The following is a 16,695-nucleotide window of genomic DNA, read 5'->3' on the forward strand; positions in this document are numbered from 1 at the left end:
GCTAAATGACTAAAATGTAAAAATGTAAGGAATGTCACCCAGAACACTGGTCGTTAATCTTGTGTAATAACCTTTTTAACTGGATAGGGAATTCAAGTTTTAATGTCCCAAGTACAGTGAAATGGAATTTGAGATATTTATGTGCGGTCTTTGGGAATTACAGCATAGACCCTCTATCAATGCATTCAGTTTAGTTACAGGGGTATTAAACTCTTACTCTACGAGGTCCGGCTGATTTTCTGTTCTACCTGGTCCCGTGTGGCTGAGTTGGTAGAGCGTGTCGCTTGCAACGCCAGGGGTTGTGGGTTCGATTCCCACGTTGGACCGGTACGAAAAATTAATGTACTCGCTGGATAAGAGCGTCTGCTAAATGACTAAAATGTAAATAATTAATTGAACTTACCTGGTGTCCCAGGTCTAAATCAGTCCCTAATTAGAGGGGAACAATGAAAAAATGCAGTGGCACTGGCTTCAAGGTCCAGAGTTGTGTTTGAGGAGACTAGAGCAACTGGCTTCAAGGTCCAGAGTTGTGTTTGAGGAGACTAGAGCAACTGCATATTTTCCAAAACTTTGAATGTTAGGAAAGTCTACCTCTGGGTAGAATCGACAAACAAGGTTAGTTACTCCACTTAGTTTCCTATACACTACCACCTGACCCACCCCCTCTCTCTCGCTCTGTTTCTCTCTCTCTCAATTCAATTGTCATATTATGTATATATACAGTGTTGTAACAATGTGCAAATAGTTGGGAAAATAAATAAACATAAATATGGGTTGTATTCACTGGTTGCCCTTTTCTTGTGGCAACAGGTCACAAATCTTGCAGCTGTGATGGCACACTGTGGTTTTTCACCCAGTAGATAAGGGAGTTTATCAAAATTGGGTTTGTTTTCGAATTCTTTGTGGATCGCTGTAATCTGAGGGAAATACAGTGGGGAGAACAAGTATTTGATACACTGCCAATTTTGCAGGTTTTCCTACTTACAAAGCATGTAGAGGTCTGTAATTTTTATCATAGGTACACTTCAACTGCGAGAGACGGAATCTAAAACAAAAATCCAGAAAATCAAATTTTATAATTTTTAAGTAATTAATTTGCATTTTATTGCATGACATAAGTATTTGATCACCTACCAACCAGTAAGAATTCCGGCTCTAACAGACCTGTTAGTTTTTCTTTAAGAAGCCCTCCTGTTCTCCACTCATTACCTGTATTAACTGCACCTGTTTGAACTCGTTACCTGTATAAAAGACACCTGTCCACACACTCAATCAAACAGACTCCAACCTCTCCACAATGGCCAAGACCAGAGAGCTGTGTAAGGACATCAGGGATAAAATTGGAGACCTGCACAAGGCTGGGATGGGCTACAGGACAATAGGCAAGCAGCTTGGTGAGAAGGCAACAACTGTTGGTGCAATTATTAGAAAATGGAAGAAGTTCAAGATGACGGTCAATCACCCTCGGTCTGGGGCTCCATGCAAGATCTCACCTCGTGGGGGATCAATGATCATGAGGAAGGTGAGGAATCAGCCCAGAACTACACGGCAGGACCTGGTCAATGACCTGAAGAGAGCTGGGACCACAGTCTCAAAGAAAACAATTAGTAACTCACTACGCCGTCATGGATTAAAATCCTGCAGCGCACGCAAGGTCCCCCTGCTCAAGCCAGCGCATGTCCAGGCCCGTCTGAAGTTTGCCAATGACCATCTGGGTGATCCAGAGGAGGAATGGGAGAAAGTCAAGTGGTCTGATGAGACAAAAATAGAGCTTTTTGGTCTAAACTCCACTCGCCGTGTTTGGAGGAAGAAGAAGGATGAGTACAACCCCAAGAACACCATCCCAACCGTGAAGCATGGAGGTGGAAACATCATTCTTTGGGGATGCTTTTCTGCAAAGGGGACAGGACGACTGCACCGTATTGAGGGGAGGATGGATGGGGCCATGTATCGCGAGATCTTGGCCAACAACCTCCTTCCCTCAGTAAGAGCATTGAAGATGGGTCGTGGCTGGGTCTTCCATTATGACAATGACACGAAGCACACAGCCAGGGCAACTAAGGATTGGCTCCGTAAGAAGCATCTCAAGGTCCTGGAGTGGCCTAGCCAGTCTCCAGACCTGAACCCAATAGAAAATCTTTGGAGGGAGCTGAAAGTCCGTATTGCCCAGCGACAGCCCCGAAACCTGAAGGATCTGGAGAAGGTCTGTATGGAGGAGTGGCCAAAATCCCTGCTGCAGTGTGTGCAAACCTGGTCAAGACCTACAGGAAACGTATGATCTCTGTAATTGCAAACAAAGGTTTCTGTACGAAATATTAAGTTCTGCTTTTCTGATGTATCAAATACTTATGTCATGCAATAAAATGCAAATGAATTACTTAAAAATCATACAATGTGATTTTCTGGATTTTTGTTTTAGATTCCGTCTCTCACAGTTGAAGTGTACCTATGATAAAAATTACAGACCTCTACATGCTTTGTAAGTAGGAAAACCTGCAAAATCGGCAGTGTATCAAATACTTGTTCTCCCCACTGTATGTGTCTCTAATATGGTCATACATTTGGCAGGAGGTTAGGAAGTGCAGCTCAGTTTCCACCTCATTTTGTGGGCAGTGTGCACATAGCCTGTCTTCTCTTGAGAGCCAGGTCTGCCTATGGCGGCCTTTCTCAATAGCAAGGCTATGCTCACTGAGTCTGTACATAGTCAAAGCTTTCCTTAAGTTTGGGTCAGTCACAGTGGTCAGGTATTCTGCCACTGTGTACTCTCTGTTTAGGGCCAAATAGCATTCTAGTTTGCTCTGTTTTTTTGTTTGTTCTTTCCAATGTGTCAAGTAATTCTCTCGCTCTCTCTCTCTCTCTCTCTCTCTCTCTCTCGCTCTGTTTCTCTCTCTCTCTCTCTCTCTCTCTCTCTCTCTCTGTCTCTGTCTCTGTCTCTGTCTCTGTCTCTGTCTCTGTCTCTCTCTCTCTCTCTCTCTCTCTCTCTCTCTCTCTCTCTCTCTCTCTCTCTCTCTCTCTCTCTCTCTCTCTCTCTCTCTCTCTCTCTCTCTCTCTCTCTCTCTCTCTCTCTCTCTCTCTCTCCAGACATTGATGAGTGTGAGACAGACTCCCACCAGTGTAACCCCACCCAGGTGTGTATCAACACAGTCGGAGGATACACCTGCTCCTGTACCGAGGGCTACTGGCTGGTCGGGGGACAGTGTCAGGGTACGGACTGTAACCTGTGTTTGTGTGTGCTATAAACTGGAAGTCTTCATCCATTAGATTTGGGATCAGAACTTTTACACACAATGAAATCATATTATTTCAGGGGTAGACCAGATGCTATGTCGTCACTACGCGTGTGTCAAACAGTTTCCTCTGGTTTAGTTCCGCTGATTATTCCATGTCTCTTTCTCTCTCTGTCTCTGTCTTTCTGTCTCTCTCTGTCTGTCTCTACCTGTCTGTCTCTCTCTGCCTGCCTGTCTGTCTGTCTGTCTGCCTGTCTCTGTCTGCCTGCCTGTCTGTCTCTCTCTCTCTCTCTGTCTGCCTCTGTCTGCCTGTCTCTGTCTGTCTCTCTCTGCCTGTCTCTGCCAGCCTGTCTCTCTGTCTGTCTGCCTGTCTGTCTCTGCCTGTCTCTTTCTGTCTGTATCTCTCTGTCTCTCTCTGACTGTCTCTCTCTCTCTCTCTCTCTCTCTCTCTCTGTCTGTCTGCCTGTCTGTCTGTCTGCCTGTCTGTCTCTGTCTGCCTGTCTCTCTCTGTCTGCCTGTCTCTCTGTCTCTGCCAGCCTGTCTCTCTCTCTCTCTGTCTGCCTGTCTCTCTGTCTCTGCCAGCCTGTCTGCCTGTCTCTCTCTGTCTGCCTGTCTCTCTCTCGCTCTGTCTGCCTGTCTCTCTGTCTCTGCCAGCCTGTCTGCCTGTCTCTCTCTGTCTGCCTGTCTCTCTCTCTCTCTCTCTGCCTGTCTCTGTCTGTCTCTTTCTGTCTCTGCCTATCTGTCTCTCTCTCTGCCTGTCTGCCTGTCTCTGTCTGTCTGTCTCTGTCTGCCTGTCTGTCTCTGTCTGCCTGTCTGTCTCTGTCTGCCTGTCTGCGTCTCTCTCTCTGTCTCTCTCTGTCTCTGCCTGTCTCTGCCTGCCTGTCTCTGTCTGTCTGTCTGTGTCTCTCTGCCTGTCTGTCTCTCTCTGTCTCTGTCTGTCTGTCTCTCTCTCTCTCTGTCTCTCTCTCTGTCTGCCTGTCTCTGTCTGTCTGTTTCTGTCTGCCTGTCTCTGTTTCTCTCTCTGTCTCTGCCTGTCTCTCTCTGTCTCTGCCTGTCTGTCTGTCTCTCTGTCTGTCTCTCTCTCTCTGTCTCTGCCTGTCTGTCTGTCTGTCTGTCTCTCTCTCTCTCTGTCTGCCTGCCTGCCTGTCTCTCTCTGTCTCTGCCTGCCTGTCTCTCTGTCTCTCTCTGTCTCTGCCTGTCTCTCTCTGTCTCTACCTGTCTGCCTGTCTGCCTGTCTCTCTGTCTCTGTCTGCCTGCCTGCCTGTCTCTGTGTGTCCAGATTATATATTTTTTTACATTTTAGTCATTTAGCAGACGCTCTTATCCAGAGCGACTTACAGTTTTTTTTCTTCATACTGGCCCCCCGTGGGAATCGAACCCACAACCCTGGCGTTACAAACGCCATGCTCTACCAACTGAGCTACACGGGACCATTGATTGTTTAACTTCCACCTCTCTGTGTCCAGACATTGATGAGTGCCGCTATGGGTACTGTGAGCAGCTGTGTGCCAACGTGCCAGGCTCCTACTCCTGCTCCTGTAACCCTGGCTTCCTCCTCAACCCTGACAGCAGGACCTGCCAAGGTACGCACACACGCACACGCATGCTTACAGTTACACATGCACACGCACACGCATGCTTACACATACACATGCACACACGCACACGCATGCTTACACGTACACATGCACACACGCACACGCATGCTTACACGTACACATGCACACACGCACACGCATGCTTACACGTACACATGCACACACGCACACGCATGCTTACAGTTACACATGCACACGCACACGCATGCTTACACATACACATGCACACACGCACACGCATGCTTACACGTACACATGCACACACGCACACGCATGCTTACACGTACACATGCACACACGCACACGCATGCTTACACGTACACATGCACACACGCACACGCATGCTTACAGTTACACATGCACACGCACACGCATGCTTACACATACACATGCACACACGCACACGCATGCTTACACGTACACATGCACACATGCACACGCATGCTTACACGTACACATGCACACACGCACACGCATGCTTACACGTACACATGCACACACGCACACGCATGCTTACACATACACATGCACACACGCACACGCATGCTTACACGTACACACGCACACGCATGCTTACACGTACACACGCATGCTTACACGTACGCATGCACACACGCACACGCATGCTTACACGTACACATGCACACACGCATGCTTACACGTACACATGCACACACGCACACGCATGCTTACACGTACACATGCACACATGCGCACGCATGCTTACACGTACAAATGCACACACGCACACGCATGCTTACACGTACACATGCACACACGCACACGCATGCTTACACATACACATGCACACACAAACACGCATGCTTACACATACACATGCACGCGCACACGCATGCTTACACGCACACATGCACACGCACACGCATGCTTACACGCACACATGCACACGCATGCTTACACATACACATGCACACACACACGCATGCTTACACGTACACATGCATACGCACACGCATGCTTACACGTACACATGCACAAATACCTGTAGGTGGCCTTACTAATTATTTAGCATTAGTGTGTATATAGAGATATATTAAAGGTGGTAATCTAACCTTCTCTCCTCTCTAGATGTGGATGAGTGCGAGGATAAACCGTGTACCCACGGCTGTTTCAACACCTATGGCTCCTACATGTGTAACTGTGATCAAGGATTTGAGCTGGCTTCTGATGGGACCAGCTGCAATGGTGATGATGAGAGATAATAGTCTTCTGTGTTACATTACAGCCAATGAGATGGTGTTGCAGAGACACAGCTAAGGGCTAAGCTAAGCTATTCACCCAGAGTCTTAAAAGGCTAAGCTAAGCTATTCACCTAGTGTCTTAAAAGGCTAAGCTATTCACCCAGAGTCTTAAAAGGCTAAGCTAAGCTATTCACCCAGTGTCTTAAAAGGCTAAGCTATTCACCCAGTGTCTTAAAAGGCTAAGCTATTCACCCAGTGTCTTAAAAGGCTAAGCTGTTCACCCAGTGTCTTAAAAGGCTAAGCTATTCACCCAGTGTCTTAAAAGGCTAAGCTGTTCACTCAGTGTCTTAAAAGGCTAAGTTATTCACTCAGTGTCTTAAAAGGCTAAGCTGTTCACCCAGTGTCTTAAAAGGCTAAGCTATTCACCCAGTGTCTTAAAAGGCTAAGCTGTTCACTCAGTGTCTTAAAAGGCTAAGTTATTCACTCAGTGTCTTAAAAGGCTAAGCTGTTCACCCAGTGTCTTAAAAGGCTAAGCTATTCACCCAGTGTCTTAAAAGGCTAAGCTGTTCACTCAGTGTCTTAAAAGGCTAAGCTATTCACCCAGTGTCTTAAAAGGCTAAGCTGTTCACTCAGTGTCTTAAAAGGCTAAGCTATTCACCCAGTGTCTTAAAAGGCTAAGCTGTTCACCCAGTGTCTTAAAAGGCTAAGCTATTCACCCAGTGTCTTAAAAGGCTAAGCTGTTCACTCAGTGTCTTAAAAGGCTAAGTTATTCACTCAGTGTCTTAAAAGGCTAAGCTGTTCACCCAGTGTCTTAAAAGGCTAAGCTATTCACCCAGTGTCTTAAAAGGCTAAGCTGTTCACTCAGTGTCTTAAAAGGCTAAGCTATTCACCCAGTGTCTTAAAAGGCTAAGCTGTTCACTCAGTGTCTTAAAAGGCTAAGCTATTCACCCAGTGTCTTAAAAGGCTAAGCTGTTCACTCAGTGTCTTAAAAGGCTAAGTTATTCACTCAGTGTCTTAAAAGGCTAAGCTGTTCACCCAGTGTCTTAAAAGGCTAAGCTATTCACCCAGTGTCTTAAAAGGCTAAGCTGTTCACCCAGTGTCTTAAAAGGCTAAGCTATTCACCCAGTGTCTTAAAAGGCTAAGCTGTTCACCCAGTGTCTTAAAAGGCTAAGCTATTCACCCAGTGTCTTAAAAGGCTAAGCTGTTCACCCAGTGTCTTAAAAGGCTAAGCTATTCACTCAGTGTCTTAAAAGGCTAAGTTATTCACCCAGTGTCTTAAAAGGCTAAGCTATTCACCCAGTGTCTTAAAAGGCTAAGCTATTCACTCAGTGTCTTAAAAGGCTAAGCTGTTCACCCAGTGTCTTAAAAGGCTAAGCTATTCACCCAGTGTCTTAAAAGGCTAAGCTAAGCTTATTCACTCAGTGTTTTAGTGATTGATAAAAGGCGATACAAATGATTATTAATTCATTGCCTGTGAACCTTATTTAACTTTGAGCTATAATGTTTGGCGATACCGTAATGGTAAAAGGCATGTAGAATTCAGGGAATGCTGTAAAATCAGTTTATTTAACCAACGGTAGTCTGCCACTAGTGTTTATTTAACCAACGGTAGTCTGCCACTAGTGTTTATTTAACCAACGGTAGTCTGCCACTAGTGTTTATTTAACCAACGGTAGTCTGCCACTAGTGTGATTACTGTGATGCCATGTAATGTGATGACTACTAACGGTGTGTATCGACTGTAGACCTGGACGAGTGTGGCTTCTCTGAGTTTCTGTGTCAACACCACTGTGTGAACACACCTGGCTCCTTCCAGTGTCACTGCCCAGGAGGATACTACCTTTATGAGGATGGGAGGAGCTGTGAAGGTAATCAGGACACCTACTGTACTAACTCTAACCTGCCCAGGGAATGGGAGGAGCTGTGAAGGTAATCAGGACACCTACTGTACTAACTCTAACCTGTCCAGGGAATGGGAGGAGCTGTGAAGGTAATCAGGACACCTACTGTACTAACTAACCTGCCCAGGGAATGGGAGGAGCTGTAAAGGTAATCAGGACACCTACTGTACTAACTCTAACCTGCCCAGGGAATGGGAGGAGCTGTGAAGGTAATGGAGACCTACTGTACTAACTCTAACCTGCCCAGGGAATGGGAGGAGCTGTGAAGGTAATCAGGACACCTACTGTACTAACTCTAACCTGCCCAGGGAATGGGAGGAGCTGTGAAGGTAATCAGGACACCTACTGTACTAACTCTAACCTGCCCAGGGAATGGGAGGAGCTGTGAAGGTAATGGACACCTACTGTACTAACCCATTTTGTTGTTACAAATTTGTGATTGAAATAGATGTAATTGTGATTATTTTTGTCATTGATCTACACAGTATACTCTGTAATGTCAAAGTGAAAAGAAGATTCTACAAATTAATACAAATTAAATAACTATAATATAGTTGTTGCTTAAGTATTCACCCCCTTGGTTGAGGCAAGCCTAAATTAGTTCAGGAGTAACATTTGGTGGCTTAACCCCTTTACACTGGGTTTGAGTGAGAGGACTAACTGCTGGTGTCTCCAAGTGGCCACACCTCTCCAAAGTGTGCACAGTTCCTAAGTAATTTCAATGCACTTTTATGACTCAAAGAAGAGTCTTCAACTATAAGGTGCTTGTTTTAGCTCTCCTAGCTGTTCTGTTGAGGAACTAGAGCAAACACACTGGTAGTTGTTTCGTTTGGAACACAACCCTGCATCCCCGCCATCACACAATTACTGTTAGAATCCAAAAACGATCCATTATAAATCTCAATCTGGGTCAGGTGGTCGTCATTTGAAAGCTTGTTCTATTGCCAACATGACTAGCTAAATTATAAAATACGATCTTACAGTGGTTAGGCTTTCACTGGGCAATTCAGAGAAGCCGATCGCAATTTAGGTGTCATGAGTGCATTCAGATGCGTGGTCCGCGGCAAATTTTCTTCACAATACATCAAACAGGCTCATTCTGTTCAGGACAACCCAGGGTATGACGCCATGTCATCTTTTAACTGTACATCAAACAGTGATCATAAACGTTGACGCTGTATATAACATTACTTTTATGATATGGAAATGTGAAGTGCACATTTGGACTCACGGATGTTTGGTTCGCTTGTATGACATCAAACCGGTATTTATTATAATCCTCAACGTCTCATCTTTCAAAATACAATCGAGTCCTCGTAATTTACAGCATTTCCGTCACTCCGACAACAAAACATGTGCTAAAGTTGCCCAATCAGCAAGAGGGATGGGGGGAAACTTCTTGTTGCGTGTGGTCCTCAGGTTCAGAACGGCTGTCAGTCAAAACCCTTTACAGAGCTGTGAAGCTCAGAGCCTGAGCTCTGACGTCATCTATAGCATGTTACTGTACTGCCACTGATCTCTGACGTCATGTATATCATGTTACTGTACTGCCACTGATCTCTGACGTCATGTATAGCATGTTACTGTGCTGCCACTGATCTCTGACATCATGTATAGCATGTTACTGTACTGCCACAGAGCTCTGACATCATGTATAGCATGTTACTGTACTGCCACAGAGCTCTGACATCATGTATAGCATGTTACTGTGCTGCCACAGAGCTCTGACGTCATGTATAGCATGTTACTGTACTGCCACAGAGCTCTGACATCATGTATAGCATGTTACTGTACTGCCACAGAGCTCTGACATCATGTATAGCATGTTACTGTACTGCCACTGATCTCTGACGTCATGTATAGCATGTTACTGTACAGCCACTACGTTACAATGTAGGTGCTTATCAGTGTCCAAATCTGCCATTTTCAACCCGTATATGGTTACGAGAGTAGAGGGTTGACAAATCACATAATAAGTTACATGGACTCACTCTGTGTGAAATATTTTTTTTTTAAATGACTAACCCTTCCTCTGGCCCCCATACATACAATATCTGTAAGGTCTCTCAGTCAAGTGTTGAATTTCAAGCACGGATTCAACTACAAAGACCAGGGAGCTTTTCAAAAGCCTCATAAAGAAGGGCTGTGATTGGTGGATGGGTAACAATAACAAATCAGACATAAATTATCTTTAAGCATGTTCAAGTTAATAATTATGCTGTGGATTATTTATTAAACCATCCAGACACATCAAAGATACAGTCATTGTTCTGAACTGAGCTGCAGGAGAGGAAGGAAACTGCTCAGGGATGTCACCATGAAGCCATTGGTGATTTTAAAACAGCTATGGCGTTCAATGGCTGTGATGGTAGAAAACTGAGGATGGATCAACAACATTGTAGTGACTCCACAATAATGACCTAAATGACAGAGTGAAAAGAAGAATACAAATATACAGAATAAAAATATTCCAAAACATGCAAAAAAAAACAAGGCAAAGCAATACATTATTGGCCTAAATGCAAAGCCTTATGTTTGGGGCAAATCCAACACATCACTGAGTAACTGCCTCCTTATTTTCAAGCATGGTGGTGGCTGTGTTACGGTATGGGAATGCTTGACATAGGAAAATACTTTTTCAGGATAAAAATAAACAGGATGGAGCTAAGCACAGGCAAAATCCTAGAGGAAAACCTGCTTCAGTCTACTTTACACCAGACATTGGTAGAGGAATTCACCTTTCAGCAGGACAATAACCTAAAACACAAGGCCAAATCTACAGTGGAGATGCTTACCAAGAAGTCAGTGAATGTTTCTGAGTGGCCTAGTTACAGTTTTGACTTAAAGGGAAACTTCTGGATTTTGGCAGAGCCCTGTATCTACTTCCCCAGAGTCCGATGAACTTGTTGATACCATTTTTATGTCTCTGCGTGCAGTATGAAGGACGTTGCTAGCTAGCGCCAGCGCAATTGCTAACTAGCGTTACCCATAGACTTCCAGTCATTGCGCTAGCAGATACCCATAGACTTCCAGTCATTGCGCTAATGCTAGTTAGCATTGGGGGGGGGGAATACTTATTTAATCAAGGTATATTAGTGTTTTATTTGAAATTAATCTTTAAAAAATGTTTGCATTTTTCTTCCACTGACATTAAAGAGAATTTTGTGTATTTGTTGACAAAACATTACAATTTAAATCCATTTTAATCTCACTTTGTTACACAATTAAAAATGTTTAGAAGTCCAAGGAGGGTGAATACTTATAATACCCTCTGTAGTGCACTACAGAGTTCTGGTCAAAAGTAGTGCACTATATAAGGAATTGGATGCCATTTCAGATGCACCTTACTTTTGTGGGTGAATCTCAAAAGTATATTTCCGTGATTCCTCAAGTCCTCTCTCCTTGCCGCCTCCTTCTCAAATGGTGAGAAGAAGAGGACTAATTTGAGATTCACTCCGTGACCAACTTTAACAAAACCCTTTTTCTCAGACATACTGCAGTCAACATGGTTTACAACCTCTTGTTTTGTGAATTTTTTTAACCTTGTGTAATAATAACTGGATGATGCTGCCGATGTTGTCTAACTGACGTGAATTGTTGTGTGTTTGATTTTGAAGATATCAATGAATGTGAGACTGGTAACAACACGTGTACAACAGCACAAGTATGTTTCAATTTCCAGGGAGGCTATACATGCTTGGATCCGCTAAAATGTGATCCACCGTACGTTGAACTCGGTGACAAGTGAGTACCAGTACGTTCTGTGTCTTAAGACTGTGGTTATGTTTACACTGACAATAGGAACACCTGCTCTTTGGTTCCTACCCTGTCATAACTCCTACCTGGCTTTTTAATTTGTTGTCATGCCAACAACACCAACCATAGAATTAGTCATTCTGTTTCTCTGATTCCAACAGTTCACCCAAATGTTTTGATCTACACTGAGTGTACAAAACATTAAGAACACCTGCTCTTTCCATGACGTAGACTGACCAGGTGAATCCAGGTGAAAGCTATGATCCCTTATTGATGTCACTTCTTAAAGCCACTTCAATCAGTGTAGCTGAAGGGGAGGAGACAGGTTAAAGAAGGATTTTTAAGCCTTGAGACAATTGAGACATGGATTGGGTATGTGTGCCATTCAGAGGGTGAATGGGCAAGACAAAAGATTTAAGTGCCTTTGAACGGGGTATGGTAGTAGGTGCCAGGCGCACCGGTTTGTGTCAAGAACTGCAACGCTGCTGGGTTTTTCACACAACTGTGGGAAGCATTGGAGTCAGCATGGGCCAGCATCCCTGTGGAACACTTTCGATACCTTTTTTAAAGTCCATGCCCCGACGAATTGAGGCTGTTCTGTGGACAAAAGGGGGGGTGCAACTCAATATTAGGAAGGCGTTCTTAATGTTTTGTACACTCGGTGTCTGTCTGCCTGCCTGCCTGCCTGTCTGTCTGTCTGTCTGTCTGTCTGTCTGTCTGTCTGTCTGTCTGTCTGTCTGTCTGTCTGTCCTCCTGTCTGTCTGTCTGTCTGTCTGTCTGTCTGTCTGTCTTGGACTGTGGTTTTGTATGTCTACTCACTACCTCTTATACTCACTCTCATTTTAATGCTCCTATGTTCATAATGCATCTCAGTGTAGGAGTGCTGATCTGGGATCAGTTTAGCCTTTTCGATAATAATGAATACATCACATGGACAGGGGGGGACCCGATCCTGGATCAGCACTCCATATGGACAGGGGGTGACCTGGTCCTGGATCAGCACTCCATATGGACAGGGGGTGACCCGATCCTGGATCAGCACTCCATATGGACAGGGGGTGACCCGATCCTGGATCAGCACTCCATATGGACAGGGGGTGACCTGGTCCTGGATCAGCACTCCATATGGACAGGGGGTGACCTGGTCCTGGATCAGCACTCCATATGGACAGGGGGGGACCCGATCCTGGATCAGCACTCCATATGGACAGGGGGGGACCTGATCCTAGGTCAGCACTCCTACTCTGATGCGTTATGAACATGAACACAGGAGTTCAAGTGATATTTCTTTCTCTCTTTAAGTGATATGTCTCTCTGTAAGGGATATGTCTCTCTGTAAGTGATATGTCTCTCTGTAAGGGATATGTCTCTCTGTAAGGGATATGTCTCTCTGTAAGGGATATGTCTCTCTGTAAGGGATATGTCTCTCTGTAAGGGATATGTCTCTCTGTAAGGGATATGTCTCTCTGTAAGGGATATGTCTCTCTGTAAGTGATATGTCTCTCTGTAAGGGATATGTCTCTCTGTAAGGGATATGTCTCTCTGTAAGGGATATGTCTCTCTGTAAGTGATATGTCTCTCTGTAAGGGATATGTCTCTCTGTAAGTGATATGTCTCTCTGTAAGGGATATGTCTCTCTGTAAGGGATATGTCTCTCTGTAAGTGATATGTCTCTCTGTAAGTGATATGTCTCTCTGTAAGTGATATGTCTCTCTGTAAGGGATATGTCTCTCTGTAAGGGATATGTCTCTCTGTAAGTGATATGTCTCTCTGTAAGTGATACGTCTCTCTCTAAGTGATATGTCTCTCTTTAAGTGATACGTCTCTCTTTAAGTGATAAGTATCTAAGTGATGCGTCTCTCTCTAAGTGATGTGGCTCTCTCTAAGTGATGCGTCTCTCTCTAAGTGATGCATCTCTCTTTTTCCCCCTCCCTCCCTCCCTCCCTCCCTCCCTCCAGTCAGTGTATGTGTAGTGCTGTGAACCCAGCTTGTAGAGACAGGCCCTTCACCATCCTGTACCGCCACATGGACCTGTCCTCAGGCCGCAGTGTCCCAGCAGACATCTTCCAGATGCAGGCCACCACGCGATACCCCGGAGCTTTCTATATCTTCCAGATCAAAGGACCGGGCAACGAGGGAGGAGAGTTCTACATGAGGGTGAGGGTGGAAGGGAGGGAGGGAGGGAGGGAGGTGAGTTCTACATGAGGGTGAGGGTGGAAGGGAGGGAGGGAGGAGAGTTCTACATGAGGGTGAGGGTGGAAGGGAGGGAGGGAGGGAGGGAGGAGAGTTTTACATGAGGGTGAGGGAGGAGAGTTCTACATGAGGGTGAGGGAGGGAGGAGAGTTCTACATCAGGGTGAGGGAGGGAGGAGAGTTCTACATGAGGGTGAGGGAGGGAGGAGAGTTCTACATGAGGGAGGGAGTTCTACATGAAGGAGGGAGGAGAGTTCTACATGAGGGGGGAGGGAGGGAGGTATTTGTATTTTTGTATTTATTAGGGATCCCCATTAGTTCCTGCCAAGGCAGCAGCTACTCTTCCTGGGGTTTATTATGGATCCCCATTAGTTCCTGCCAAGGCAGCAGCTACTCTTCCTGGGGTTTATTATGGATCCCCATTAGTTCCTGCCAAGGCAGCAACTACTCTTCCTGGGGTTTATTATGGATCCCCATTAGTTCCTGCCAAGGCAGCAACTACTCTTCCTGGGGTTTATTATGGATCCCCATTAGTTCCTGCCAAGGCAGCAACTACTCTTCCTGGGGTTTATTATGGATCCCCATTAGTTCCTGCCAAGGCAGCAACTACTCTTCCTGGGGTTTATTATGGATCCCCATTAGTTCCTGCCAAGGCAGCAACTACTCTTCCTGGGGTTTATTATGGATCCCCATTAGTTCCTGCCAAGGCAGCAGCTACTCTTCCTGGGGTTTATTATGGATCCCCATTAGTTCCTGCCAAGGCAGCAGCTACTCTTCCTGGGGTTTATTATGGATCCCCATTAGTTCCTGCCAAGGCAGCAGCTACTCTTCCTGGGGTTTATTATGGATCCCCATTAGTTCCTGCCAAGGCAGCAACTACTCTTCCTGGGGTTTATTATAGATCCCCATTAGTTCCTGCCAAGGCAGCAACTACTCTTCCTGGGGTTTATCATGGATCCCCATTAGTTCCTGCCAAGGCAGCAACTACTCTTCCTGGGGTTTATTATGGATCCCCATTAGTTCCTGCCAAGGCAGCAACTACTCTTCCTGGGGTTTATTATGGATCCCCATTAGTTCCTGCCAAGGCAGCAACTACTCTTCCTGGGGTTTATTATGGATCCCCATTAGTTCCTGCCAAGGCAGCAACTACTCTTCCTGGGGTTTATTATGGATCCCCATTAGTTCCTGCCAAGGCAGCAGCTACTCTTCCTGGGGTTTATTATGGATCCCCATTAGTTCCTGCCAAGGCAGCAGCTACTCTTCCTGGGGTTTATTATGGATCCCCATTAGTTCCTGCCAAGGCAGCAGCTACTCTTCCTGGGGTTTATTATGGATCCCCATTAGTTCCTGCCAAGGCAGCAGCTACTCTTTTATTATGGATCCCCATTAGTTCCTGCCAAGGCAGCAGCTACTCTTCCTGGGGTTTATTATGGATCCCCATTAGTTCCTGCCAAGGCAGCAGCTACTCTTCCTGGGGTTTATTATGGATCCCCATTAGTTCCTGCCAAGGCAGCAGCTACTCTTCCTGGGGTTTATTATGGATCCCCATTAGTTCCTGCCAAGGCAGCAGCTACTCTTCCTGGGGTTTATTATGGATCCCCATTAGTTCCTGCCAAGGCAGCAGCTACTCTTCCTGGGGTTTATTATGGATCCCCATTAGTTCCTGCCAAGGCAGCAGCTACTCTTCCTGTGGTCCAAACACATTAAGGCACTTACATTACACATAAAACAAAAGATAAAACAGTACATCATATAACATTATTACACCACTACATACAGTGCATTCAGAAAGTATTCAAACCCCTTGACTTTTTCCATGTTTTGTTATGTTAAAGTCTTATTCTAAAATTGATTAAATTGTTTTTTCCCCCTCATCAATCTATACACAACACCCCATAATGACAAAGCAAAAACCGTTTTTTAGACTTTTTTGCAAATGAAAAAAGAGAATTTTTTTTATTTATTCAAACCTTTTACTCAGTACTTTGTTGAAGCACCTTTGGCAGCGATTACAGCCTCAAGTCTTCTTGGGTATGACGCTACAAGCTTGGCACACCTGTATTTGGGGAGTTTCTCCCATTCCTCTCTGCAGATCCTCTCAAGCTCTGTCAGGTTGGATGGGGAGCGTTGCTGCACACCTATTTTCAGGTCTCTCCAGAGATGTTAGATCAGGTTCAAGTCCGGGCTCTGGCTGGGCCACTCAAGGACATTCAGGGGCACGTTCGTTCATCTTTCCCTCAATCCTGACTAGTCTCCCAGTCCCTGCTGCTGAAAAACATCCCTACAGCATGATGCTCCCACCAGCATGCTTCACCGTAGGGATGGTGCCAGGTTTCCTCCAGACGTGACACTTGGCATTCAGGCCAAAGAGTTCAATCTTGGTTTCATCAGACCAGAGAATCTTGTTTCTCATGGTCTGAGAGTCCTTTAGGGGCCTTTTGGCAAACTCCAAGCGGGCTGTCATGTGCCTTTTACTGAGAAGTGGCTTCCCTCTGGCCACTCTACCATAAAGGCCTGATTGGTGGAGTGCTGCAGAGATGGTTGTCCTTCTGGAAGGTTCTCCCATCTCCACAGAGGAACTCTGGAGCTCTGTCAGAGTGACCATAGGGTTCTTGGTCACCTCCCTGATCAAAGCCCTTCCTACCCCGACTGCTCAGTTTGGCCGGGCGGCCAGCTCTAGGAAGAGTCTTGGGGGTTCCAAACTTCTTCCATTTAAGAATGATGGAGGCCACTGTGTTCTTGGGACATTCAATGCTGCAGATATTTTTTGGTACCCTTCCCCAGATCTGTGCCTCGACACAATCCTGTCTCTGAGCTTT

At 45.5% G+C, this 16,695-nt stretch overlaps 1 protein-coding gene across 1 annotated transcript in view; it reads left to right on the plus strand.

Annotated features, from left to right (window-relative positions):
• Nucleotides 1-16,695, plus strand: part of fbln5 (fibulin 5) — a gene marked incomplete at its 5' end in the record, with an annotated part of 45,643 nt that overhangs the window by 18,417 nt on the left and 10,531 nt on the right. The window contains 6 exons of the mRNA XM_084144518.1: nucleotides 3,082-3,204; nucleotides 4,694-4,810; nucleotides 5,915-6,031; nucleotides 7,773-7,895; nucleotides 11,546-11,672; nucleotides 13,643-13,841. Coding sequence (XP_084000644.1) covers nucleotides 3,082-3,204; nucleotides 4,694-4,810; nucleotides 5,915-6,031; nucleotides 7,773-7,895; nucleotides 11,546-11,672; nucleotides 13,643-13,841 — 806 coding nt within the window. The remainder of the gene's footprint in view (nucleotides 1-3,081; nucleotides 3,205-4,693; nucleotides 4,811-5,914; nucleotides 6,032-7,772; nucleotides 7,896-11,545; nucleotides 11,673-13,642; nucleotides 13,842-16,695) is intronic.

Source organism: Coregonus lavaretus (genome assembly GCF_964263955.1).
Source record: "Coregonus lavaretus genome assembly, chromosome: 27".
Taxonomy (NCBI): Eukaryota; Metazoa; Chordata; class Actinopteri; order Salmoniformes; family Salmonidae; genus Coregonus; species Coregonus lavaretus.